The sequence below is a fragment of the Ochotona princeps genome, chromosome 8 (assembly GCF_030435755.1).
Source record: "Ochotona princeps isolate mOchPri1 chromosome 8, mOchPri1.hap1, whole genome shotgun sequence".
Classification (NCBI taxonomy): domain Eukaryota; kingdom Metazoa; phylum Chordata; class Mammalia; order Lagomorpha; family Ochotonidae; genus Ochotona; species Ochotona princeps.
In genome coordinates this window covers 44,172,431-44,200,258 of record NC_080839.1, presented here as the reverse complement: position 1 = coordinate 44,200,258, position 27,828 = coordinate 44,172,431, and the positions used below count along the sequence as shown (strand labels likewise).

General features: G+C 45.2%; 1 protein-coding gene across 2 annotated transcripts; it reads right to left on the bottom strand.

The window, feature by feature from the left end:
• On the bottom strand, positions 1-26,835 carry MXD1 (MAX dimerization protein 1). 2 transcript variants are annotated; one of them, XM_058667922.1, is made up of 6 exons: positions 26,656-26,835; positions 25,158-25,257; positions 20,210-20,239; positions 4,514-4,628; positions 2,836-2,995; positions 1-2,569 (listed from the first exon to the last, which is right to left on the bottom strand). In XM_058667922.1, the coding sequence occupies exons 2-6, from the start codon at positions 25,232-25,234 to the stop codon at positions 2,382-2,384; spliced, it is 570 nt and encodes a 189-aa protein (XP_058523905.1). In that variant the 5' UTR covers positions 25,235-25,257; positions 26,656-26,835; the 3' UTR covers positions 1-2,381. The 2 variants fall into 2 exon arrangements, with proteins under 2 accessions (XP_058523905.1, XP_004580121.1); XM_004580064.2 differs by lacking the exon at positions 26,656-26,835 and adding an exon at positions 25,973-26,302.
• Between the last annotated feature and the right edge of the window lie 993 nt (positions 26,836-27,828).

Genomic DNA, 27,828 nt, shown 5'->3' with positions numbered 1-27,828 from the left:
CAAAGGTCGAATCATGTCTGCTTTATATTGGGACAGTACATTTCATATCTCAACCAAAAGACAAAAATGCAGTGTAACTCAAAGGCACAACAAGTAAAACCCAGAAAATAATGGCATCCCTCAGATGCCTTCTTTCTAAATGAAACGAACAAGTATACAAATTTTGTTCCCTTCCCTCCCCCAGTGCAAGTCCACAAGCTTTTTTCCCCTCCCCCCCAAAGTCTTGAGTCTTCGATGCCATCCAACATCGAGCATCATGGACTTGTGAGGTGCTTGAATGTAGCAAGTCAACAAAATGGAGAGGTCTTGCGAATGGCATTCGAAAGGGACCTCAAAGTGCAGATACTTATTTTCCCAATGTGTTACAGGTGGAGCTGGCTTGTGAACATTATCACTCTGCTTAAACTCAAGGAAGCAGGCTTTCAAAATGCAAAAGGCATACAAGTTGTATTTCAGTGCAAATCTTCAGCTGGTAATCAAAAAAGATTCCAACAACAACAACAAAAATCTTTTGTGTCCCTTGTCCCTCCCCCCACCCAAAGCCAAAAGGAAGAAAAATCAGAACAAAACAAAAGCAAAAAAAAAAAAAAGTCACAGATTGGTTAGAAATATGCTACTTCTAATTAAAGAAAAATGTAAAACATTAAAGAATTATTTTTTTGAAAAGTCCCACAAAAGTAATCTTGTTTTGTTTGGATTGAATGGACTTCCATAGAGAGTGCATTTGAACTCTGACCTCAGTGGTGTGGCAGGTGGGGTGCTGGCTGAGCCGCGAGGCTGTGTTGTGCCAGTGACTGCAGGCCAGCAAGGGCGAGCCCGGTGAGGGCCCACTGCGGGTCAGCCCCTGAGCCCTTGGGTCGCAGTGCATCTGTGGATTCTCAGAATGCTCCATCCTTTGTGACACTCTACACATACGGTTTCACCATCACCGGTTTTACAAATGGTTCAAATTCAATGAAAAAGATTTGCCAGAGGCTGAAAGCATCAAGACCTCAAAAATATGAATGCAAAAATATTGAGGGGAATGAACCAATTTTGTAGATACCTACATACAAAGTTTCTAGAACATCTATAAAAGCACAAAGTCATAAGAATTTATTTTCCATTACATTAGTTTATATAAAATGAATAAATAGTATTTATAGATTTAATGTCTTATGTACATATACATGTGCTCTGTTTTAGCTTAAATAAAAATGCTACAAAGTGGGAGCCCACTTTCAGGGAAAAATCATAGCTAAAAAGAAAATTCAGCCTTTAAACTATCAGCCCAAAAGCCTCCATAAAGAAGTTTCTGGGTGTATCCAAAAATAAGGAGTGGGAGGCTAGTAACACTGTACCTCCCCTTCTGTTCACCTGCAGCACACAGAGTAGAAATGTGACTTTTTTCCTTCACTGATGATGGCCACCAGCTCAGCTAGTGCCAAAACTCAGTTATTGCTGAAAGTTAAATAGGAAAATAGATTAGGCCTGGACCAAATGTCATTTATTTGGCGGGGGAGAGGTGAGGAGAGAAAAAAAAAAAGAGGCATAATCACTTTGTGTTAAGTGGGAAATGGAGATCTCATTTATCTCTGAGGTAGGAAAAAAAAATGTTCCAGAGACAAGTAGCATTGACAAACTTTGAGGGGAAAATGTGCCTCGAGACAGCAGTACCCAGTGCAGCCCCACAGACACCGCACACAGACTGTACCGTTCCGCTTGGGAGAACAAACAGCGGTGGAGCTTCCATTGGCTGTGCAAGCCCAGAGATCCGCTGTCAAGCAAGAAATACTGCTCCCATCCACGCAGAGCGAGGCGGGGTGCGCGTGGGCGCCGTGGGCCTGGGTGGTGTGAGAAGGGGCTGTTTGCTGGAGGTATTCCTGGCTGCCTCAGCGGGGCGAGGTCCGCAGGCAGGTGCTCCTGAATGCCGCTGCCAGAGCTGACTGGAGTTCTGAGAGCAGGATCTCCACTTGAAAAGTTTGCTTCCTTCAGTTCCCTAAGCACAAGACACACTGAGACGTTTCTCTTAAGCAGGTAACATAGCAAGCCAGGAAGCTTTCCAGAGACGTAGACTACACGAGGAGAGGAAAGGAGAGCGGGAAGGTTGCTGAGATGTGAAAACTGCTTCCTTGGTCTAAAGAGGCTTGGGTGCTTCAGGCGGGTTGGAATGTACAGTCTCTCAGAGACGAATTTTGACGGAGAGAGAGAGAAGCTAGTAGGTGCCCTCTGATGCCTGCAGGCCTAAGCCCTTCCTTGGGAACTGTGACCCAGCTGATTTGGGTAAAGGTGGGGTACCCGGATGGTGATGTGCAAGGGCGAGGCGGGCAGGTCCAATACACTACCTAATCAGAGCTGGCAGGGAGAACCCCTGAGGGGGGGCAGCTGCAGCGACTACTCTCTCATAGCCCCAGACACACGTCGCGGCTGTCCTGCAGCTTTATCCTCTTGACGCTGGAGCTGGAGTAGCCCTCGTCACTGCCGAGGCTCTGCATGCTGCCCCGCTCGTCGGAATCACTCACACTGCTGCTGCTCCAGTCCAGGTCACCTGTGAGATAGTCTGTGCTTTCCACATCCACATCAATTTCCTCTGTGGACAGGGTGCAAGAGGGCGAGAGAGAAAGAGAAGAGAGAGAAATACAGACTGTAAGTGAAGGTGGCCGAGCGCAAACGTGGGTTGACGATCAGATTTTCCCCAAGCAAACCCTTTGGCCGCGGCAGACTAACATCCGTAGAACGTAGAACCCAGGGACTTGTTGATGGGCTAGACTCTGCCTTCCCCCGTCCCCGCCCAGCAGTGCTGGCTCCTCACTGCAGGGGCCTGGCAAGGGAGGCGAGGGCAGAGGGTAGGCTCACCCCGGTCGGAGTCAGAGCGCTCGGAGGAGACGGTGGAACCAATGCTGTCCATGCGGATCCTCTCGATGCCCAGCTTCTCCAGCTGTCTCTTCAGGTGTCGCTGCTCCCGCTGCAGCTGGTCTATTTGGTGAACAGCTTTTCTATCGCAATCTTCAAGTTTCTGCAATTCAAAGGGGGCAGCGTTGAGCCCACAGGCAGATTGCTAAATGGCTAATGGGCCTGCATCTTCCTCCCTGCGGTGAAATATGCTGGCTGTCCTCAGATGCCATTTGCTGTGTCCCTGGGATGGGGAGCTGGCTGGCCTCACCTCTACTACACTGCCATGACTGTGGGTGACACGCTGGGTCCCTGCCACTCCTTGGTTTTAATATAAAAAAGACCACAGACAGGAGTTCCCAGCCTGGTCTTGTCCACAGCCATCCCCTGAACACCCAAGCTCAGGGAATTTGAAAGCTGCACGTGATGGAAACTTGGGAAACACACTTCCATCTGAAAAGATGTTTATTCAAGTCCACGTCCCAATTACATATGCACTTTTTCAGGTCATTCCAAACCTCAATTAACTCCTGTTTGTGAACAGGAGCCAAGAGTCCCCTTTGAAGCACCAATTCAGAAATGTTTCACCAAAGAGCTTGGTCTACTGCCTGCTTCCCTGTCAGCCCCCTAGCTTCTCATATTCTTTGGATAATTAAGATCATTTAATTGTATTGTTTGGCTTTAAATAGAATCTCCTTTTCTCCCTGAATTGTCCTGCATGTGGGCTACTAACCACGATTAAAGTGAACCTGGTGCTGCAGAGCAACGTGGTTGCTGCTCTCAGGGTGTGAACACAGCTCGCCTCACCATTGCCAGCCGCGCCCTGAGCTAGACACTGCAGAGCACAGAACCTGCATGCCCTGCCCTCATGGGCCCTGCAGCTGAACGCTGATAGTGACAACCCGTCACACAAACCACAGTCAAATGTCAACTGGGACAAGTATCAGACCAGAGAAAGCCAGAGGCACAACCACCTGCCGGGGGACACGGGACCGAGTTGGGAAGGCTTTGAGCATGGGAGACCCGTGTTGGGATCTGCAGTGGGGCTAGGTGGAAAACACAGCGGGAAGCACACGGACCCGAGGGTGCTGTGCATATGGCTGGCCATATAGAGTGCAAGAGTCAGAGGAAGATCTGAGGAGAGGGGGTGTGGGCTGCAAGATGCTGCCTTAGGTGAGGGCCAGGTCAGGCAGAGCCTGGAGTAGGCCTGGTGACAGTCTGGCCTACTAGAGCAAGGGGTTGGTCTCGGGAAGCAAGAGAGCAGATGGGGGGCGGCAGGCAAGGAGATACCTGAGGAGCTGAACGCAGAGGTTGGAGATGGGTTGAAGGCCGAAGTAGGTCAGGGTGAGAAACACGGAAGCCCAGAGGTGGCTTAGATGTGGATGACTGGGAACAGGGGCTGTGGAGGACTCCTGGCTTCTTGGCTGTACAAGTAGATGGCAAGTTGGATGGAGCCCTTCACTTCTGGAGCATGGGGCCGAGTGACATGCAGTCGGTTTGGGACATGTTGTGTGTGAGCTGTCTGACTCATCTAAGAGGCAGGCTGGAGTTCGGAGGAGAGGACTGTTCTAGACACCGTTCTGGTTTGTCCCATTGGAGAGGGAAAGATGGCGTGGCATTATCCTAGGACAGAGGTGCTTACCTTTATGTGCAATTTGGCTTTTGTTAATAAACTCAAAGTAGTATGTCGATTCGATTCGGGCCCAAGTGGTACCAGCCCCTTGAGCTTCTCCAGGCACAAGCGAAGATGAGCCCGTCTACAAAAACAAGAGCACAGCAGCACCTAAGAATCCCACAGTGAGGCAGCAGGCACTCCAGGAAGGAGGGATTCCGAATGAGGGTGCGGCGCATGGCCAGCAATGGCAAACACTAGCGGGAGCACCTGCCGAGTAAACACGCTGAGTCCAGATAACCCTGGTGCAAACCAGGGACGCCGGGAGTCCAGTGACACTCTAAGATATGCCTGCCTGACACGGGTACCGGGGAAGGGTGTCACCTCTGCTACCAGTGAGGGCAGGATGAGGCTCCCTCTGGGTTTTGGGGTTGCCATGTGGTCCACAGGACATTTCAGCCAGGAAATCATGATATGCCAGGGTGAAACTGCTTTGAACCCATACTTCCCTTTTTAAGAGACTCCATTTAAAACCACAAAGTCACTGTAACTGTATCACTGTTGCAAATGAGTATTTACAAATGTGAATTACACATGTACAGGGTCATTCACAAAGACCAACCCAGCCGAAATGCTCAACAGTAGCAAACTGGTTAAATAAAGTATGGTACAACAACACTATGGAGTACTACACAGCTATAAAAAGAATGGGGCTGTATTCTATGTTCTGCTAGGAAGGCTTTGCTGGATAAACACTGTTAAGTGAAGAAATGCAAGATATCAAACCATGAATAACACATTATCTGTGTAATGTGTAACACTGGAAGGAAAACAAGGCTATGTCCGTGTTCTTTTGTATGTACACCAACTCTGAGGTATCATGTAAGAACTACTGACTGTAGCTGAGCAGGCTGAAGGCAGCGGCAATCAGAGAAAAGGAGCTAGAGGGAGGGGAATTTTACTCAGTAACTTTTCCTTCTGTATTTATTGATAAACTAAGTTTATTTATTTTGATACTTGAAAGGCAGAACAAGGGGGGTGGGGAGAGACAGAGAACGATAGTGAGACAGAGAAATGGACACATCTTAAATCTACTGATTCATTCCCTAATTGCCCACAACAGCAAGAGCTGGGCTACGTGGGAAGCCAGGAGCCTCCAACTCCATTCAGGTCTCCTGCGTGGGTGGCAGGGGCCTGAGCGCTGTAGCCATTATGCGCTGTCTCCCAAGATGTATCAACACGAGGATCAGAAACTGAGCAACCAGAATTTCAAACTGCTACTCCAGCACAAGTTGTGGGCATCCCAAGAGGTGGCTTAACCTGCTTCACAACATCACTTGTCTTTGAGTCATTTTTAAAATATTTTTTGGTTTTTCAATCACATGCACACCCTGCTAATTAAAAAGTTACATAATGGAAAAAAATAGAGGAAAGTACATTAGTGGCTGCTGTACCAACATCCATGCTGAGCTGCAGGTGACAAAAGCCACTTCTCCCTGGCAGACGTGTAGGGAGCAGAAAGGGAGGGCAGGAAGGCTGGATGAAGAGCAAGGCACGGCTGCTCACTGAACACAGCACCTTCCGTCACAGACCGACCAGGCACATGCAAGTTTCCCTGACTTGCGGGAATTCACACCTCACTGAAACCTTAGTTTGGGCTTTATTCTAGATCTAGAGGATTCCATGAATGAAAGAACAGTTAAGATACAGAGTTTTGCTTTAAGCCCATCACCTCTTAGAGCCTTCTCAAGCTGGGGCAGGCCATAGTACCGCCTTCATTTTCTGAGTGTTTCCTCCTGAGTTATCTGTTGCCTCGTCATTCCTCATAAACTTCTTAGAAGGCTGGCGCTGCAGCTGCAGTGCCATGTGCCTCCAGCACACACATGCTCAGTAACTGCTTGCTGAACAGACTGTGTCATCCATGCAACCAGACCCGAAGCTTCCAGAGGGCAGAGTCCTTCTCTACCACATCTCTGCACTTTGGGATTTCAGCTGAATGTCCAAGGCTGCTGCACAGCCACCGAGCACAGCTCCCTGCAGCCCGGGGGGCTGCTCTCCGGGTGAGCCGTGAGAAGCAGGCCAGGCCTTGTGCTGTGCTCTTTTTACCTCTTAAGGGTTTTTCTGAATTAGCAAACATTGGGAGTGAGAGCCAAACAAGAAACTTGCTTCTGAAAACTCTAGGATAGGTGAATGCACATGCTGTGGAATTAAAATTCACACTCTCCACCAAGAGTTTGGGATGCTCCCCAAAGGCAGTTGCAATGGGTTTGCCATCCTTCTGGGCCAGTAGGATGTGAGATGCTCCAAGGGCCCTCGACGCCTTGGCAAGCTGGCAGGGTACAGCAGCCATGTCTGAACTAGGAGGATGCAGGCTACAGGTGCTTACTATTTCCTAAGAATTCACCTTGGGCAACATTCTTCCAGAAAAGCCATGAAAATAGACCTTGTTGGGCCCGGCGGCGTGGCCTAGTGGCTAAAGTCCTCGCCTTGAAAGCCCCGGGATCCCATATGGGCGCCGGTTCTAATCCCGGCAGCTCCACTTCCCATCCAGCTCCCTGCTTGTGGCCTGGGAAAGCAGTCGAGGACGGCCCAATGCATTGGGACCCTGCACCCGTGTGGGAGACCTGGAAGAGGTTCCAGGTTCCCGGCTTCGGATCGGCGCAGCACCGGCCGTTGTGGCTCACTTGGGGAGTGAATCATCGGACGGAAGATCTTCCTCTCTGTCTCTCCTCCTCTCTGTATATCTGACTTTGTAATAAAATAAATCTTTAAAAAAAAAAAATTTCTGTTTAAAAAAAAAAAAGAAAATAGACCTTGTTAATAACACTGGGAAAGTAGAACCAATCTCTTACTTATAGTTATCCAACTTATGCTCACTGTCAAGTTTACAGACTAATTTTCAAATTAGGAGAAAAGCTCATGATTTTGAAATATCGCATGATTCAACAGTGTCATATTAGTCCTTTTATGACACAGGGTTATATACAGAGATGAGTATGTACATTTTTTAGGAAGTTTGTCTGTTGATAATAATATAATAATAAAGTCATGGCATGATGCAACCTCATTTCTAGTTATCCACGGAACCAGTCCAGAAAGTGTGATTTTCACTACCTGAATGTGGGTTTCCAAAGAGTGCTCCCAGTTGTGAAACTAGAAATAAGCCATTTGACTCTTGAAGCTTATGGTAAGACCTGCTCAGCCACTGTTCTCCAACCTGCTTTTTAAAAGCAGGACCAGAGTGGTTTCTGGAATTCTGGAGAGATGCAAAGCCAATTCTTGTCTTTGGCAGTATTTGCCTCCTTGGCCTTCTTCAGTGTGTGACTGCTCCAGCCTGATGGCTGCTCTGCCCACACGCCACCACCTGCAGACCAAGCCCACACCAGGGCTCTGCCAACTGCAGAGGGATGCAGGCTCAGTACCACCCAAGAAGAAGAATATGCAATCCCTAAGCCAGACACAAAACCAAACAGTCCCCTCCGCATAGCTTCTACAAAAGACCCCAAACTTTCTCTCTCTCTCTCTCTCTTTCTCTCTCTCTTTCTCTCTCTCTCTCACACACACACACACACACACACAATTTGGAATCCTTCAGCTGGCTCTGAACAACCATGGAGCTCCAGATTCAAAACAAAGAGAACAGGCCCCTTGTCTTGGCTTTCCCTTCTCAGGTTGGCCCACGGTGCACCAGGTCTATCTCCTGCGGAGGAACTAGCTAGGGTTTTGCCACATATTCTCAACAAAAAGTCACAGAATATCTCAATCTGACCCTGTCACTTGACCTTTTACAAGAACATTTTTGTCAGACCACTGTCCTGTTGCTAAGAGCTACCTCCCAGCTTCTTGCCTCCTGCAGAAAATGAATATGCCAAACCCTGGCCCCGCCCTGTTCCCACCACTTCTTTTAATGCTGAACCATACTACTTTTTTCTTTTCATTTTTAACCTAGGTGATGAACTTTGACAATCTGCTGACTCTCTGAAAGATAACTTTAATTACTCTGAACAGGCTCATATACCTCTGGTCTTCAGTCGCATAAGGAAACCAATGCTTGCCTTTAGTATAATTAGAACCAATGATGGCCTATAAGTAGTGATAACTAATTTAGTACAAACTATAGATTCTCTTTAGTTTCATTTTTAACTGTTTCATATTTTATGTATTTTTAAAATCTGAATCTATCAGTCATGATACATCCAATTATCAATGTAGTGATTAAGAGTAAACATTTGGCAGGGGGTGGCTGGGTGTTTAATCTAGCAGTTAAGATACCCATATACCACATTGTAGTACTTGGGTCCAATCCCTGGCTCCAACTCCTGACTCCAGCTTCCTGCTAATGCACACCCTGGGAGGCAACAAGTGACAGCTCACGGAGCTGAGTTTCTGTCACCCATGAGAGAGAGAGTTGCATTGAGTTTCTGGCTTTGCTCTGGCCCAGCTCCAGCCACTGTGAGCATCTGGGCAGCAAGTCAGTGGATAGGTGCTCTCTCTGTAGATCTCTCCAAGAAATAAGTTAAAGTCCTTTTTTTTCCAGCTAAAGATTTGAAATCATGCTTACTTTCTGGGTGAGCCTGAGCAAATAACTTGGTGAATCATCAGTTTCCTCATCAGTAGAGTGGGGATGACAATTCCCACCTTGGTGGGTCATTGTGTGTATTGCCTGAGACAAGGTAGGGAAGCCGCTGCAGGGTATGACACGGAGTAACGCGCTTAGGGCAGTAACTGCTCTTCTTTCAGTCCTAGCTTCCTTTTGCAGAAGAACAATAACTGTGGGCAAATGTAGGCGATTATACTACTATAATATTCCTCTCACAGTCAATAGGAAACTCCAAAGTATCTCATGTGATAGAGACTATCTGCTAAAAGTTCACTGAAATCTTCCTTTAAAAAATATGTACATTGGGGGCCCGGCGGCGTGGCCTAGTGGCTAAAGTCCTCGCCTTGAAAGCCCCGGGATCCCATATGGGCGCCGGTTCTAATCCCGGCAGCTCCACTTCCCATCCAGCTCCCTGCTTGTGGCCTGGGAAAGCAGTCGAGGACGGCCCAATGCATTGGGACCCTGCACCCGTGTGGGAGACCTGGAAGAGGTTCCAGGTTCCCGGCTTCGGATCGGCGCAGCACCGGCCGTTGTGGCTCACTTGGGGAGTGAATCATCGGACGGAAGATCTTCCTCTCTGTCTCTCCTCCTCTGTGTATATCTGGCTGTAATAAAATGAATAAATCTTTAAAAAAAAAATATGTACATTGGGCCTGGCAGCGTGGCCTAGCGGCTAAAGTCCTTGCCTTGAGTGCACCAGCATCCCATATGGACGCCGGTTCTAATCCCGGCAGCTCCACTTCAGATCCAGCTCCCTGCTTGTAGACTGGGAAAGCAGTCGAGGACGGCCCAAAGCTTTGGGACCCTGCACCCACATGGGAGACCTGGAGGAGGTTCCTGGTTCCCAGCTTCAGACTGGCGCAGCACCAGCTGTTGCACTCACTTGGGGAGTGAATCATCGGACGGAAGATCTTCCTCTCTGTCTCTCCTCCTCTCTGTATATCTGACTTTGTAATAAGAATAAATAAATCTTTTAAAAAAAATGTACATCTTCTGTCATTAAAATTATTAATGGAAAATCTATTCTATTTTCTATGGAAACACACATCACTGATGCTAATGGTATTTTTCCCCTTTACATTAAAAAAGTTAGCAAGGATTTTATAAAACTCATGGATGCACAAGGAGACTCCTTCATGGCTACAGTCGCGTCACGAAGAGGCAGAGGCAGAAGGGTTCCCAAGCTGCAGGAGTAGCACCTGCCTCCCTTCAGACTCACTTCAGCAGCAAGTGTTCAGGAGGGCCCAGGTCTCCCTCCTCCAGCTCTGCTGCAGGGGCTGAAGGGAAATAAAACTAGAGATAGAAATGTATAAAAATTGTTGTGGGAAATTCAAGCATATCCAGAGAACTTACTGAGGTGCAATAGTAAAGAAGAAAGAATAGCATATTTAAGAGCAAACTTAAAACAGTTGGGGAAAGATCTATGTGAAGAAAACTATAAAACATTGCTGAAAGACACAAAATCTGAATAAATGGAAAAACAGAGCACATTCCTGGACAGGAATCTTCAAAGTAAAAACGTCAATGTTTCCTATGTTTGTCTACAAATTTAACACAATTTCAAGAAAAAAAAATACCAGCATTATTCTTTTTAATGCTGGGAAATTAGTCTAAATTTCATCTAGAAGAATAAATGTGTGAGATGTTGCCAAAATTCTTGAAGAATAATGAGGAGGACTGCACTGTACCAAATACTAAATTGTATTATAAAGCCTCAATAATTAAAAACAAGTGTGGCATTAATGCAGGAGGCAGACAAATCAAGTGAGCAGAATAAAAATCCCCCGAAACAGACCTCAGAATAGATATGAATTTAGCACATAATGGATATAACACTGCAAAACTCTGGGGAAAGACTAGATTATTCAGAGAATGGCAAGGGAGTAAGGAAGTTAACGTCAAAATAAATCCCAAATAGAGTAAAAGTTTAAATAAAAATATATTGAGAGAGTTCTGTTATTAATTTTCACAAACTCTTGTCATGAATTATGAAAACTGGATATTCAGCTGGAGGAAGTTATTAATGGAGAAGGCTCTGGGTTTTCCGAAGCACCACCTCCCACCAGAGCTTTGGCACCACCAGCAGGCGCTGGGGTTAACCAGAAGGTCCTTAGATAACTCTGAGTGCAGCTCGTCTTATTTCTGTCTCCAGGCTCAAGCCGCCTTCACCCTACCCAGGTTTCTTTCTCAGGCTGGAAGACTTGTAAATGGTGGCACAGAGAATAGGAAGCTGGGTAAGATGGCACCATGTGTGGACAGCTGCTGCTGGATTGCCTCTCTTCTCCCCAGAGTTCTTCTGGACTTGGAAACTGTCAACACCGAGAGTGATAGCAAGTGAGGTGTGAGTGTGTGTGCCTCTGGGTGTGTTTGTGTGTTTGAGTTCTTTTCTTTATTGAAGGTGTAACTGAAATTATTCTTTTCTCAGACTTTGACAGCAAAGTGTATGACACACAACAAAATAATTATGGGGTCAAGGCAGAGCACACAGGATGGTCGGAAGCAATGAGGTCACAGGTAGAGACCAACCACACACACTTGCTTCATTTACTCATTGATTTCACTTGCATTTCTCAAAGGAGTTCTATGTGCTGCTACTTTCTTGGGTGAAGAAATATCTTTTGTGTCTTTTTTGTGTCTTTGGGATACTTAAAATTTTGTTGTAGTGTTTAAATGTAGAATGAATAATTACAGATGATTTATCTGTGCTAACTTCAAACTAATAATTATCAGCTCCTACCTAAAGTTCTACAATAGGCTTTCCTTCTACAAAACATCACCTTTCTTCTCACCACAAACACTTTGCTTCACTGTGCTTCTCCACAGAGCTTTTCAGACTTTCACAACTGACCATTACCTCCTTTTCCTTCCCTAATGGGACACATTCGCTTATTCTTTCATTCACATATTGTGCGCTTCTTATCTATCAACTCTTCTGTTTCTTTCATTATGAAGTAATGGGAGGGATCAAATCTTCTATTTCTTGATAGCCCATTGAAGCTGAGAAACAATAAGACATCTATAGGCACTGACTTTAGAATTTGGGTCTTTGGTCACTTGTGTCTCTTCTCTTAGAACTAAGCGCTACTCAAGCAATACATTTGTCCTTATTGAGTACCAGTGTTTTCTTTCAAACTAGATCTGAGACTACTAGCCAAAGGACAGCTGCCTATTCAACTCTGAGGTTTCACCATTTTGACTCCTACATTGGTGTGGGCAGACTTTGCTAATTAAATAGGATCATAAATCCTACAGAATAATTAGAGGTAGAACAAAAATAATTTCAGATATGGGTGTGAGTAAGCTGCAGAGTAAGAAAAAGGGGGGCATTTAGTATAGAGTAGGATGAAACAAATCTTATTAAAGGATCAGAAATTACTTCCTAGCAGTGATTAAGGGTCACAAGAGATTCTGAGTTGAGAACAAAACTTACTTGGTTAGACAAAAAATCCAGGTAAAAACTAAGTCATCTTTTGATGAAATAAGAAGCACTTTCCTCCCCCCCCAAAATGACTGTTGTACAAGCAACTGTCAAATACATCATCATTATTAAATTAACTAGGACCCCAAAAGACTTGGAAGGTTTTGCATGATTATGCTGATTAATACTTTTAGACAATATAAGGTAGTAATGTACTCCATGAATGATGCATAAATATCAATTTGTGGTGGTAATGTTTTGAAGATTTAAGACCATTTCCTTACGAAAAATAAGATACAAAGCATAATCTCATTAATATTTTCATCCCTAACCCTAGTGTTTGAAAATATATGTGTGTTTGCACAAATAAATACATCAGCAAATCATCAGCATAGACCGGATTTGTGCACCCATCCTTCCATCCCACCTTTGTAATAAGCAGGCTGTGTCCTTACTTAATGAGGCAACAAAGGTGGACTTGTTACGACATCCTAGAGTGAAACCTGACTGTGGTCAAGAGGGCGTAGCAGCAGTGGTGCAATGCAGACCGCAACTCAGGCCCCAGGCCAAAGTTAGGCCCCATCCCTTCTGATATAAGGACTTTGGTCATTTGAAAAGTCAAAACCCCAAAAGAAAGAGTTCTAGGGACCTCCAATCAATGAGAATATTCTGCTATAAGAGCCCTGACTGACGCGGTTCCTCCTGTAGGTCCTGATGTCCCTGACATCCTATTTAGCCATATGAAACCAACATCTTGGATCAGGATGCTGAGTCTTCCCCACTGAGCATGCACATCAATCTGTTCCTAGACCAGCTGCCTAACTGCCGCAAGGCCTCATGTATACCAATCCAGGAAAAAATGGGTGTCCCCTATCAAAGGAGATGCCAGAGCCTTCTGAGAATCAGCTCACTGATGACCTGACCCCCTGACCTATCAGCTGCTATTTCCAGGCGTTCACTCAGCCTCCACCTGTTGAAGAACTTTACGAAACGCATTTAAGCCAGAGGAATCCCCAGTGAAAAGAAACCATGGAATTTTCATCAATAAAGGGCATATTAAAACAATGAAAATCTTTCCTATATCCCATTGATAAACAATTAGCAAGCTACAACAGGAAACCGATAGCAATCTGAAAATCCATATGATTATCAATGCCTTTTACAACAAAAGTGCAAGACCTACAAAACAGAGACAGAAAAGAAAGCGGAATAAATTAAGAAACACATCAAATCCTGGTTGTAAAGACAACTTATTGTGAGCATTTTTACAGTTGATTTATATTTAATTATTCAATTTGTAGAAACTTCGATTTTTCTTCTTTTTTTTTTTTTTTTAATTTTGAAAGGTAGAGAAAGGAAAACAGAGATCTTTCATTTGCTGCTTCACTCCCCAAATGCCTGCGACAGCCACGGCTAGGCGCGGTTGAAACCAGGATTCAGCAGCTCAACTGGGGTCTCCCATGTTAGTGGCAGGGATCCAGGTACTTGAGCCATCATCCTCTACCTTCCCAGGATGTGTTTTAGTAGGAAGCTGGATTGGAACTCAGGCCAGGATTTGAACTAGGCACCCTGATGTGGGATACACGTGGCCCAAGAAGTGCCTTCACTATTGCACCAAATGCTAGCTTGTACTTTCAGTTATTCAAATCATAAAACAGAGTACAAGGGACAAGGACTTGACATACTGATTATAAAATCTGTCTGCAAAAATACATTAATGAAAATGGGCATAGCATGAGAAAATTAAAATGGGAGGTGAACTGAGGGAAGAGGAGAGATCTGCTTTACTAGAATGGGAAAACTCAGTGATTAGGGGCAAGTGCCATGATGTAGAAGGCTAAGTTTGTGATATGGCATTGCCATCCCATATAGGTGCTGGTTTGAGGCCTAGCTGCTTCACTTTTGACCCAGTTTCCTGCTTATGGCTTGGGAAGGCAGCAGAGGATGTCTCAAATATTTGGACCCAGAAGAAGCTCCTTGCTCCTGGCTTTGGATTGGCTCTGCTCCCATAGTTGTGGTCATTTGAGGAATGAACCAGCAGATAAAAGACATCTCTCTGTGTTTCTCCTCCTTTCCTGCTGTAACTATTTTAAGTAAATTAAGTAAATCTTCACAAAAATATAGAGCAACAACAAAGAACACTCAATGATTAAAACACTGTAGGAGTGGGCATTGTGGTATTTGTGTCCCATTTCGCAGTGCCTGGCTTGAGACCTAGCTACCCTGTTTCCAAATCAGCTTACTACTAATTTCCCCAGGAGCAGCATTTCAAGCACTTAGTCCCCTGCCACCCACATGGAATTCTTAATATCTGGCTTGGGCCTGGCCCAGTCTTTGATGTTTCAGGCATTTGGGGAGTGACCTAGCTGATGAAAGTGTTTTCTCCTCCATCCTCTAGCTCTGTTCTCCACTTGTCATGCTGCCTTTCAAAACAAAAAAGTTTTTTTAAAATTCACAAAAAAATGAATTAAAAGGGAAGCTTATTCAACAAATCTGTTGTATACTGGCACAGGATGGACACATGAATCAATGAACTACAAGAGTTAAGTAAACACCACAGGCAGCAACTTCAGTCACTGAGAAAAGGCTGACTTCACAAAGGCAAATGATAAAATTGGACAACTCTGTCCCATGAAGAGGAGCAATTGTGGGACTGGCATTAGGAGTTACGCCCTCACCCATGAGTCTGGCATCCCAATTGAATACTGGCTTGTGTCCTAGTCCTAGTTGCTCTATTTTCAATTACTTCCCTGCTAATACACCTTGGAAAGCAGCAGCAGAGGACCCTGCCACCTACTTAGGATACCCAGATGAAATGCTTGGGGGATTCAGTGCCCACTTCTGGCTCCTGCCAGTGCAGGCCCTGGGAGGAAGCAATGGTGATTTTAGTAATCGGGTTCTTGCCACTCACATGGAAGACCTGGGTTGTATTCTAGACCCAACACAGCAAGCATTACGGGAATGAACAAAGATTTAGGGGCCCTTTGTCTCTCTCTGCCTATTTCTGTCTCTCTGCCTTTCTAACAAATAATTAAATATTTTAAAAGGAAAGGAAAACCATGTGCATATATCAAGGTGTTTCCTTGGGAGGCTAAACTGAGAAAACTGGTTACAATGTGGAGCAGCACTGTCCATCAAATGTCAGACTCCTCTGGAGTGATAATAACCCGAGTTCCTCCATGGCAGGTGTCTCAGGCCCAGGACTCTCAGCTCCAGCTACACAGCTTCTCAGGTGCTCAACAGACACCTGTTCTGCTGAGTGGAACATACCATCATCATCATTCTGGACATCTTTTCTTTCTTCTTCCCATCAATTCTAATCCTTAATTCTAACACACCAATTCTAATACTTAAAAGTGAAAATGTTGAGTATAATATCCTGGCACAAAGCCCTGATATCTCAGGGTTAACAGTTAACATTCATTATTTAGATTCTCTAATATGCCACAACCAAAGTTTCTGTTTTAAAAAGCCTACTCAATCAACTCAAAAATCAACTCTGCAATATCAAAGAGGAGAAAAGTCTCATTACTAAGAGTGTTTTTCCTGAGTTGCCTTTTTTATTTCTCTGCGAGCTATGGCAATATTTATGTGACCCCTTCAGGTTTTATAAAAATTGCATACTTGCATTAGCATATAGAAGAGTGATATTCTTTTTTAGGACTCAACAACCCAAACCAGGGAGACCACAGGGTGGCACTGAGCTGGTCCTCAAACCCTAAAATTCCTAAGTATCCACAACAGCACGAAATATAAGAGTGGCAATTTAAACTTCTCCCCTAAACTGAAGTAACCAGTGCTTGGTTAATTTAAGAAAGTTGAGTTCTCGGGCCTGGCGGAGTGGCCTAGCGGCTGAAGTCCTCGGCTTGAACGCCCTGGGATCCCATATGGGCGCCGGTTCTAATCCCGGCAGCTCTACTTCCCATCCAGCTCCCTGCTTAAAGCCCAGTGCTTTGGGACCCTGCACCCGCATGGGAGACCCGGAAGAGGTTCCTGGTTCCCGGTTTTGGACTCCTGACTTTGTAATAAAATAAATAAATCTTAAAAAAAAAAAGAAAGTTGAGTTCTGCTTTCTATTTTTTTTAAAGATTTATTAATTTTTACTGGAAAGGCGAATATACAGAGAGCAAGAGAGACAGAGAGGAAGATCCTCTGTCTGATGGTTCACTCCCCAAGCAGCCGCAATGGCCAGAGCTGAGCCAATCTGATGCCAGGAGCCAGGAGCCAGGAGCTCTTCTGGGTCTCCCACATGGGTGCAGGGTCCCAAGGTTTTGGGCTGTCCTCCACTGCTTTCCCAGGCCACAAGCAGGGAGCTGGATGGGAAGCGGGGCTGCCGGTATTAGGATCCCACATGGGATCCCAGCGCATGCCAGGCGAGGACTTTAACCATTACACTATCGTGCCAGGCCCAGAGTTCTCCTTTCTCTTTCCTTAGATTAGAGACAGAATTATTAAGACTTTAAGAGACCAAATTCCATACACGTAATAAAAAGAAACTAAATAACTCACCCTTCAACAAGTCAAAGCTGACTGACTGGTCATATAGAAGCTATCTGAATGATACACAGTTTGCCTAGTGGTGACTTCAAATTCATTTTTCTAGAGTTTTTGGCTCCAAACAGTCCTATGCATATTCTTATTATTTAATGTGTTACTTGAAACTGTCTACAATTTCCTCAGTAAAGATAGACTGGAAATTTCTATGAGAGACCTTGTTGATCTAATACTCCTGTTTGACTCTTTTTTTTTTTTTTAAGTTAACAATTTCTTTGAGAGGCAGAGACAGAGTTCCCATGTGCTGGTTTGCACTTCACATACTGTAGCAACCAGGATTGGACTGGGCTGGAGCTGGGAGCTGAGAGCGCCATCCAGGCCTTCCACAGGCTGGCAAGGATGCAGCTGCTTGAGCCACCACCTGCTGCCTCCCAGGCGGTACATCAGCAGGAACCTGGAATCGGGAGCCAGAGCAGAGAGCCAAACTCTGGCCCTCTCACATGAAATGCAGGCATCCCAACTGCTGGGCCAAATGCCTTTCCTCTTAGCAATTCACATAAGACCTAGGAAAATCACAAGTTCTTGGGCAAGAGCAGACAGAAAATGCACATGTTCAAGTTGCTGACATAAATGACATACTCACCAATGTGCAGGATTCCTGCAGAGGGAAAAGACACAGGAACTGCCAGAAGCCTGAGAGTTTTAACTGGAAGGGATGTAACTTTACTAATAAAGAGACTAAATACCTAGTGAAAAGTTAGAGGGGAGAAGAATTAGCAACCTTTTCAATAGAAGACTCCAGGTCCCCCCAGTTCACTGCAGACGCAGGAAGAAGGGAGAGAATCTAAAGATGAGAAAGAGAAGTCACACTTGACTACCTATTCCTTTAAGAGCAGACACTCAGTGAGTTTTCTAGTTTGTGGTATGTGAAGCCCTAAATTAAATGTGGCGAATTAAAATGTGATTGGTCACAATCACAGTGTGATTATCACAGCAGGCAGAGGAAGGGGGAGAAGCACACGCATAGGGAGGTATTGCCATCGGACACATCCCTGCCATTCCACAGGGGGGCCAAACTCAACATCCATTCACCCTCTTCCCAAGACCCCATCTATTGGGCAAGGCTCTGCTCTGTCCTTTTACTCATAAAAACACGTTATTCAGATCTTGTCTTACAGAGTGAGGCTCCTTGATCAAAGAGGGCTTGCAGGAAATACCCACATATTATTTACAGAGCCATCATGACTCATCTTCACTCAGTGCCCCGGGAAAACCACTCAGTTCGGATAGGCAGCCTGTATTTGACACTGCTGGGCGCCCAGAGATCGCAGCAAGGCTTGTCCAGTGGCCTCAGGCCTGGCTGCATGTGAGCATCACCTGGAGAGCTTCTGAAGCTGACTCGTGCAGAGTCTCAATCCACAGCAATTAAATCGGAGCCGCTAAGGCTGAGATTTACACACTGGTTTGTTTTTGTTTTTTTTTTTTTTAAGCTCCACAAAGAATTGTTATTAATTAATTTTCAGCATGGTAAAAACAGGTGATTCTGGTTTTTTTTTTTTTTTTTTTTTAGAAAAGGTATTTTCTATAGATACATTTACTTTCAAATATGACGTAGAGGGGGCCTGGCATAGTAGCCTAGTGGCTAAAGTCCTTGCCTTGTATCCACCAGAATCCCATATGGGTGATAGTTCATGTCCCGGTTGCTCCACTTCCCATTTAGCTCCCTGCTTGTGGCCTGGGAAAGCAGTGGAGGACGGCCCAAAGCCTTGGGACCCTGTACCCGCATGGGAGACCCAGAGGAAACTCCTGGCTCCTGGCTTTGGATCAGCTCAGCTCTGGCTGTTGGTGGCCACTTGGGGAGAGAGCCAGCAAATGGAAGATCTTTCTCTCTGTCTCTTCTTCTCTCTGTAAACGCAACTTTCCAATAAAAAAATTAAAATCTTTAAAATAAATAAATAAATAATATACGCCTTAGAAAAGAGCAGTTGCTATTATAGAAAACTGCAAAATGCCAATAATTATGAACGCTGGTTGATGGATACAAAGGTCTCAATTATATTATTTGCCTTTCATATATTTAAAATTTTATGTTATTTTACAAAATCAGCAGAAATAAAAAATTGTTCTTTGTGTATCAAATTATATCCAAGTGCATATGTAACATATATTTAACATAAAAAGGTGACAAAAATTCATAAAGTAAAAGCTCAGCAAGTGATTCTAATGTGTAACCAGAATTGAGAACCACTGAGCTACACCACTGAAGGAAGGGCAATCTGATTTGGAGACAAAGATTTTAATAAGTAACAAGAGACAATCCAGGGAAGAGAGATTCAATTCAGGCTTGTGGCCAGATGAATACTGATGAGGGCTGCTGGCATCCTCTGTTCAGTCACCATCTCCAATTTCTGTCATCCTTATATCTGCCCAAGCTTTGAGAATCCTCATTCAAAAGCAAACTGCAGGGCCCGGCGCCGTGGCCTAGTGGCTAAAGTCCTCGCCTTGCATGCACTAGGATCCTATGTGGGCACTGGTTCTAATCCCGGCAGCCCCACTTCCCATCCAGCTCCCTGCTTGTGGCCTGAAAAAGCAGTTGAGGATGGCAAAGCTTTGGAACCTTGCACCCGCGTGGAAGACCCAAAAGAGGCTCCAATTGACTCAGCTCCAGCTGTTGTGGCCACTTGGGGAGTGAATAAGCAGACAGAAGATCTTCCTCTCTGTCTCTCCTCCTCTATGTATATCTGACTGTCCAAAAAGATAAATCTTAAAAACAAAAAAAACAAACTGCAAATTCTCTCCCTCCCTCCCTCTCTTTCACACACATATAACACATCTATATTCAAACCTCTGTATGTGTACACATGATTTAAGACAGCATTGGAAATTGTATTCAGTAGCATGTAATTTTTTCAGAACCCATTTCTGGAAACATTGCCTATGACCTATAATGCCATGGTCTGTGGAACAATCCCACAAAAGCATTCCTCAAGCGTGGCCTGGAGGGTGAAGGTGGAGCATGTGGCTTCTGGAACTGGTGAATTCTCCAGCTACCTAAGCAAATTCAGGGCAATGTTGCTTAGAGGGTCCTGGGCAGACTCTAACATCAGATGTAACCAGCAGGAAGGATCCAAAATAACGACCAAGGGTCCACTTACTGAACACAGAATGCATTGAAATTCCCCATATGGTATGCCTCCAAAACCCCATTACTCACCTATTCTTCTCCATTTCATTGTGAGTTGACCTGAAAAGAGAGAACAATAAGAAAACGTGGATTTTTTTGAAACACTATTTCAACACCAACATAATTATTTTTAAATTCATTCTCTCTTAAATTAGTAGGAGAGAAGATTAAGAAAGTGATAAAAATTCATTTGGCTCCTTTAAAGAAATTAGTCCATTTGAGAATGAAATAAATACCAATATCTTAGAGTTTGGGGAGAAGTGACAAACTAAGAGACAAGCATTTCCTAGTGGGAAAAAAAAAGTAATCCTTTTTAAGAAAAGAAATAAAAGGTCTATTTATACGAAGAAACAGTTGCACAACACAACATGAATTTGGGTTATATAATACCACAAATCCTTCTTGAGGCTGCTCAGAGTAGAACAGTAGAGGTGGTGCCCCTATCCAACCCCTATAGTTTTTCCTGGGTGTAGCATATGCCAGGATTCGATGTGGTTTTTCTATAAGGATATAGTTTTAAATGAAACAACCCTCCTCCAGTCTTTTAACTCTGAAGTAACCATCTTATCATGTATAACCTCCTGAGTGATTCTACTGTTTAACAGCTACTACATGAGTTTAGGAGTGGGTTTCCCAAGTTGAGCTCAACAGAAGGCTGGTTAAAGGAGAAGTTAGGTGAAATCTGAAGTCCAGCTTTGCCACTGTTTGGTACTGAGGAACTATATACATTTTACCATCTTCTGCTTGGTTAACCTCTCTGGAAAATGGGAGTAAAAATTGACAATAATCTACTGAACAACCCTGGATCAGTGAGGTTACAACCAGAAAAGTCATTAGAGAGCCTAGAATGAAAGGTGTGGTAGACATGAAGTCACATCATTAGTATGTTTATAGCTAACCTTGAAGATAAGGTCTGGTCTAAGATTTTATGGACAGGTATGCACAAAGTCACCTGAAGTCAGTCAATGTGGCCTCTTTAGTAACTCCCTTAAACAACTCTTCCCTAACCAGTTATAAATTTAAGGAATCTCCTAGTGGCATATAATGGAGTTGAATCTTGACCTTTCTTATGGAAATTTTGTGGAATCTAACCAGCTCAGGAATTTACTCTCTGACTCAGGACATGAATTCTGCAGTCCATAATTGGTACCTTACTGGACCTAGGAAATATATGTGCACAGCAGTCACAGGACACCACTATCTCTTCTACATCAGGGCACACCATCACCAAGCTCACTCACACCCAAAGCCGGGGATGAGGCATGCGCTTGTGCATACACATGTGTGCATATATGTGTATGCAAAGGGTTGTCTAGAAATGAGAACCTCCATACAGCTCTGGGGAAAATCAATTTTCACTTACAAGGACTAACAAATGACAAAATAATAATAGTGTATGACAATCTATTTTCTAGGTAAATGATATGTAGATATCATTTAAAGTTGGATAACATAAAAGCTTTAAATTGGAGCTGCCACTATGGCTAGCAGGGCAAGTTTCTACCTGCACCCCTGGCATCCGATATGGGCACTGGTTCAAGTCCCAGCTGCTCCACTTCCCATCCAGCTCCCTGCTTGTGGCCTGGGAAAGCAATGGAGGATGGCCTAAGTTCTAGGGTCCTTTACCCACGTGGGAGACCCGGAAGATGCTCCTAGCTCCCGGCTTCAGAGTCACCTAGGCCCAAATATTGCAGCCATCTGGAGAATGAACCAGCAGATGGAGGCTCTCTCTTTGTCTATGTTTCTCTTTCTCTGTAATTCTGCCTTTCAAATAAAAATAAAATCATTTTTCAAAAAAAGTTTTGAATTGATTTGCTTGTTTACACCAGGTATATGTTCTTCAGATTTGTTTTCCTTCCATGGCAAGCAGATACCATAATTAACAAGAACTGAAGACTTTTGGTTTTATAGCACTTGGCATTTTCATTTTAACTGGAAATAGTAAGGTCAAAGTCTGAGAGATTTTTAAATAGATGAAAGTATATGGCCACAGATGGTCAAGATTTCCCTGTTTAAGTGTAGACAAGTAGGTGAAAGAGGAGAAGGTAAAAAGGTTGAGAAAGCAGTAAAGAAATAATACACAGGCTACTTTAAGCGAGAGTTTCTTGATTCTTTGAAAAGCTATAGCTAGGATGGCAGATAGAGTTACATATATTTGTGTAAAATTTGAAATCCCCAAGAAACACTTGTTAATAAGAAACACAATTCCTTCCAAACTTTAAACAGAGTTTTAGATACATTTCGCTTGATTACTTACTGTGTTGAATGCATGCCTCTGTTTAAAACAGAGTTTACACATAATAGCTAGGGTGATGTTGAAGTGTATTAAGCTTACCGAGATTAGCTAGTCATTAATTTTTTTAAAAAAGAAAGTAAAGTCATTCAAAATAACCAGTTCACAGTTCACCTCCATTGATGGGGAAACGCTTATAAATGTAATTAAACCATTATAAGAATGCATGGATACAACAAAGCTATTTTCCATATTACTGAAGATTTGATAGTTCTGTAATCACGAATAGATTTGAAATTTCAATAGTTAAAATATATTCTGATTAAAAATAAAAGGCAACAAAGCCACACCACAGTGTATGTGAGAAACAGGAGAAGTCGGGCTCACAAGGATCCCATGGCAGGTCAGCTACACAGACAGTGGAAGAACGAGGTGGCAAATCCTCAACTTCCTCTTTCACAGGAATGGCAAGGCCGATCTCATTAGTACAACAAAACACACCTTCAAAGCTCCAGATTTCAGATCTAAATAATTAGTAACTGATTTCAAAGATCAGAAGGAAAGATAACATGACTCCATCTTACTGTGCTACCTAGTAAATTTCTGGATGATTCTAAAATCAATATTCACAATTTCTTCTTTTGCTGTTGTTTTAAACAAACAGCTTTTAAATAAACTGCATTTTCCTTTCCTAAGATGTTTGATGTGTAGCTAAGTCATATTATTTCTTTCTTTTTTTTTTAGGAGTAGTAGTCATGTAGACTCCACAAGTAACCATCACAATGTTTCAACCTGAATGAATATGAACCAGCAATAATCTATCTCAGATCTCTCCTCAAGTCAAAATCCTGACCACACATGGCCTGGAACATAGGCTGAGTCAAGTCAAGAGGTCAAAATGCTTTCTCTGTGGAGATTGTTTACTTCTCAGGCAAGGGGTGTTTCTGATAGGTCATCCAGGAAGTGATCATATTTAAATCAAACTGCCTGCTACTACCTGTTCTTACTTCATAACATTTGCTTGGGGCCATCTCCAGGCTTAATCATGGCCTCTCAGCAACCCCAACATCACTCGGCATGTTATACCATTTGTGATCAATCAGTACGGATAGCCTCCTGTCTGACCACGTTCATGAACAGAATTTAGGATTTGCAGCCATTTTTTCCCCTGGAATAACATCTGGTTATTAAAAAGAAGAAAAGAGAAAGAATTCATTTCTTGGCTTGAAATTCTTAACTATCGTTTTTCCCCCCTAATTACCTTTTGGGATCAAACCATTTCTCTTTAATAACCTCTCTTTTTTTTCTCCTTACCACTCAGCATTTCCCCCTCCCAACCTTCCTAGTGAAACTTGGAAGAAGTTTCAACAGACAATGTGGACAACTCCTCTTACATCATACAAAAACAATAAAAGCAAAAATGAAGTCTACTTTTTCAGGAAAATTAACTGAAAGGCTTCAAAGTTCTTCCAAATTTTTTCAAGTAAATACTGTGACAAAATGTAACACGGCTTAACTAAGCTTTTATCCCATTGCACAGAATCAGTGGCTGGCATTAGCATCCTTCTTACAGGGCCCTAGTACCTACGCACATGACTACTGGTTACCCCTTGCAGGAATTGTGACGCCAGAGGACAAGGACAACCCACCAGGTAATTACCAGGCTCATCCTTCATGCGTCTTGTTAGTCAAGAGCATGGTACAAGTGTGCTGCTCACATCCTGGGCTTCCACCACCAGCTCTAACGACAATGGGGTGAACAAAGGACAGAGGAGGCAGAAGAACAGGAGGAGGCTGAAGTGTAAGTGAGCACAGCCTGGCGCTGGGGGACTGTATGGAAGCCACAGGGGCTACTCAACTGGTTAGCTGTAGGAAGCTGTGCATGAGGAGGGATGGGTAAGGAATCTAGATCAGTGATGAAATGTCAATGATTTCAATTTATTGGATTGCAAGGTATAATTGAATGGCCCTAATAAAACAGGTTTCCTAGCCAACTAATATTTTAAAGGTAAAGAAGGGGGAAAAGGGGAAAAGGGCAATAACATTGATGGAATATTTATATGTAGGCTTGGGACTTTAACAGGCGATTTCACTGACCATGAACCAAATACTCTCCTGCGATACTCATTGCTTTTAAGAACTATAAGACAAGCCAGAAGCCTAACAGGAAAGGTTGGCAGCATATTATCACTGTAATATTACATGTTCCTCCATCTTTAGAGGTAGGTTTTAACCATAAGAATTCCTTTTTGCCACATTATAGATATACATGACAAATTAATTACCCAACCCTTGTAATGAATTTACACATTAAATCACCTCTATCAAGTCCTTTTGTTGATAAAAGCATCACCAACAAAAGTAAAAGAATTGATCATGTGCAGCATTCTGAATTACAGAAAGCAAACCCACAATCTACAACTTCTGGAGGCAAAATAGTGAACCTATGGCGAATATCACTTGAGGTTTCCACAGTGTTTTGTTCCAAAAGAAAAGCAAAAAAAAAAAAAAAAAAATTTTAAGTCATAGAGAAACATGAATGAATTTCTATTTTTTTTCTTTTCAGTTCTCTCCACTTGAACAGGAGAGCCGCTTCCTCCAGCAGCTTCTGACCATGTGTGTGTTACCAGATCCCCAACACCCCAGAATGTATTCACAGGGTTAGATACAACACATAACTTACATTCTAAAGTCTGTGCCACCTACAGCACAATCTAAAAGAAAGAGAAATATTTACCAAATTACCTGTTACTGCTGTTGTTCTTCTTGGATTTGTTCCTCCGTTTCAAGGCATCTCTGTCCTTGTTATTGTATGGTAACATGGAGGCATAACCATGTTCAGCTTCTAGAAAACCGGAGGATCCAGTTAATGAATGAGCCCACAACACTGAACACTCGCTCCCCTCCACAGTGTTGCCTCGTCCACCGATTTAGCTTTCAAAGAATATTGTGGGGCTAATTCAACGGAGCAAGGTGGAATTCTGAGAAGAATGATTTTTTTTTTTTTAATTGAGTGCCCTCAGTTTGGAGCAGGTGTAGAGGAGGATTCCAGCTGCTCATTGTTGAGAAAGCCACAGCAAGTGGCCCAGCTCCCGAAGCCGGGGATTCCCACGGGCAGCGACCAGCAGGTTGGCGTGGGCTCTCCGCGGGACCGGCCTCGGGCGAAGGTGCGGGACCAGCACACTGAGCCCGGGGACAGGGAGATGGGGCGCCAACCCTCTTGGGGGACGGTGGGGGTGCCTCCCGGGACCAGCCCAGGTGAAGTCAACCCGAGGAGACCGGCGGGGAGAGCCGCGGACATCCCACTCGCGCTGAGGGACAGCGCTCGGGACCCCGGGACGACGGCAGCCCCTATCCCGCCCCCATTCATTGCTTTGGGGAACAGTCGAGACCTCCCTCGGGGTCGAGAGCCGGGAGAGCCAGAGGGGTTGGGAGCGCTCGCGGTCACGCTCTCCGCTCCTCCAACCACCCCCGGAGCGGCCAGGTGCCCGCCTCCGCGGCCAAGCTCCTCAGGGTCCCCGGCCCCGGCTCAGGCTGGACCCCTCCCGGTCCCCGTGCACCTCTCTCTCGCCGCTCCAGATAGTCGGCCGCCTCCAGCAGCATCTGGATGTTCATCCGAACCGCCGCCGCCATTCTGCACCCGGGGGCCGGAGCCACGGGACCAACCCCCACTGCCCACGGGCTCGCCGCTGCCGCCGCCGGACACCCGCGCCCCGCCGTGGACCCCGCGGAGCAGGGCTGAGGGAGCCTCTCTGGCTACCACGCTCGCCGGGAGGGGGAGGGGACCAGGGAGCCGGGCACCACCGACACCGTGACAGAACCCTGACAGAGCAGCAGCCGCCACCGCCGCGGAGTGTTTATCCCCGACTCACCATCCCCCCGCCCCCAGCCCCTTCTCTTGACAGGCCCGCTTCGGCTGCATTCCTCATTGGGCCCTCCAAAGACCGCCCCGCCCCTAGACTTGTGCGATTGGGGAAGGGCTTCAGGGACCCGCCCCCTAAAGTCCGCTCCTCTCGTTGGTTGGTCACTCTTGACAAGAACCGGGCACCACCCCCTCTCTCCAATTGGTGACAGGATTCGCAACTCCGCCTCGTGCCCCTTCCTTGTTTTCCATTGGTTTCATACCGACAACCGGGCCCCCTTTTGCTTTGTTAGTATTGGCCAAGAGCTGTAGACAGCGAGCCCCTTCGCCTGTCTCCCATTGGTGAAGCCTTCGGACACCTCCCAGCCACGATGATGTCACCTTTCTCCAGGCCCGCCGAGTCCTGAGTGGCCGCTGGTCAGCAGCCCGGCGGCACCTCCCCGGGTCCAGCATTGGCTGGGCCGGCCGGCCGGGAACTGGGCGGCCCTGATTCACCGGCTGCCGCCGCCGCGCTCGGCTCTGCCCGGCCCCGCCTCGGACCTGTTGCCAAGACCTGTCTCCGGGGAAAACTTCCGGGGATCTGCCGGGCGTCCCTCGAATGGAAGGCTGGCACCTCGCGTCTGCCCAGGCTCTCCTGCCCTTTGGGGTTCGGGTGTCCTGACCCACAGGGCTCCAGCGGCCGAGTCCCCCTTCGGCAGTCTGGCGAGCGGCCGGTGGGGCAGGGGCCCTTGCGGCGCCACGTGGCCGTGGGAGTCGGGGGACGCCTGGCCCTTGTCACCCGTGCCGCCGCGCACGGACCCGGCAGCGGTAACCGGCGCTTTGCCCCTCTCCTTCCCTGGAAGCGTGTAGTTAGTGTGTCACGCGAGCGGTTTCAGAAAGCTCAGAAATTTCCTGAACCTACAGATCATGTAGAAGCCTCAAGATTCCTTGGCCCACATCTCTTTTAGGGTCCATCTTTTTCCATTCTAGATTTAAAAAAGAAAGAAAAAAATATGCTGCCTTTTCAAGATGGCTGCAAATGCTTGCATGTGGGGCGGTGGCAAAATATAAATGCTTAACAGACTATTACTCGTGAAAAACTAAAAATCTTAAGGATCTCTCCATTAACCCTTCAAGCGTTCTGAAATTAGATCCAAGTTACTTTGTTACGGATGTCTCCCACTCACTAACCTCTTGACAGCGAGGCCATGAAACAAGTAAAATAGGAAGATGTTTGTTTTTGTAAAATCTGCCCTTGTCGATATATGACAGAGCAGACGCCTAGGCCTGCTTTGTGTCAGGGGACGCCCTGGAGTTACCACCACCCCTCTGTATCCCCTCACCAAGTAGGCTGTGTTGGTTGTCCACGTTTTCACGTGAAGGAACAGGCCTCAGAGGTGGAATGCCTTTCCTGGTCACCAATTCACCTGCCCAGATGGGAACTTGAACCTAGGTTTGCCTCACCCAGAGCCTGGGGGGGGGGGGGGGGGTTAAATTACAGTTAAACAGATTTCAAGATTAAGTCACAAAATACTGATTAAACACTGGTTAGGGGAAAGACAAATATGTAACTAT

Excerpts from the sequence above, each read along its gene's own strand:
- MXD1 (XM_004580064.2), bottom strand. The coding sequence starts at position 26,045 with ATGGCGGCGGCGGTTCGGATGAACATCCAGATGCTGCTGGAGGCGGCC. Across the intron at positions 4,629-20,209 it reads AATGAAATGGAGAAGAATAG|ACGGGCTCATCTTCGCTTGT; the intron begins GTGAGTAATGGG and ends TTGTTTTTGTAG. Across the intron at positions 2,570-2,835 it reads GCGCTCTGACTCCGACCGGG|AGGAAATTGATGTGGATGTG; the intron begins GTGAGCCTACCC and ends CCCTGTCCACAG.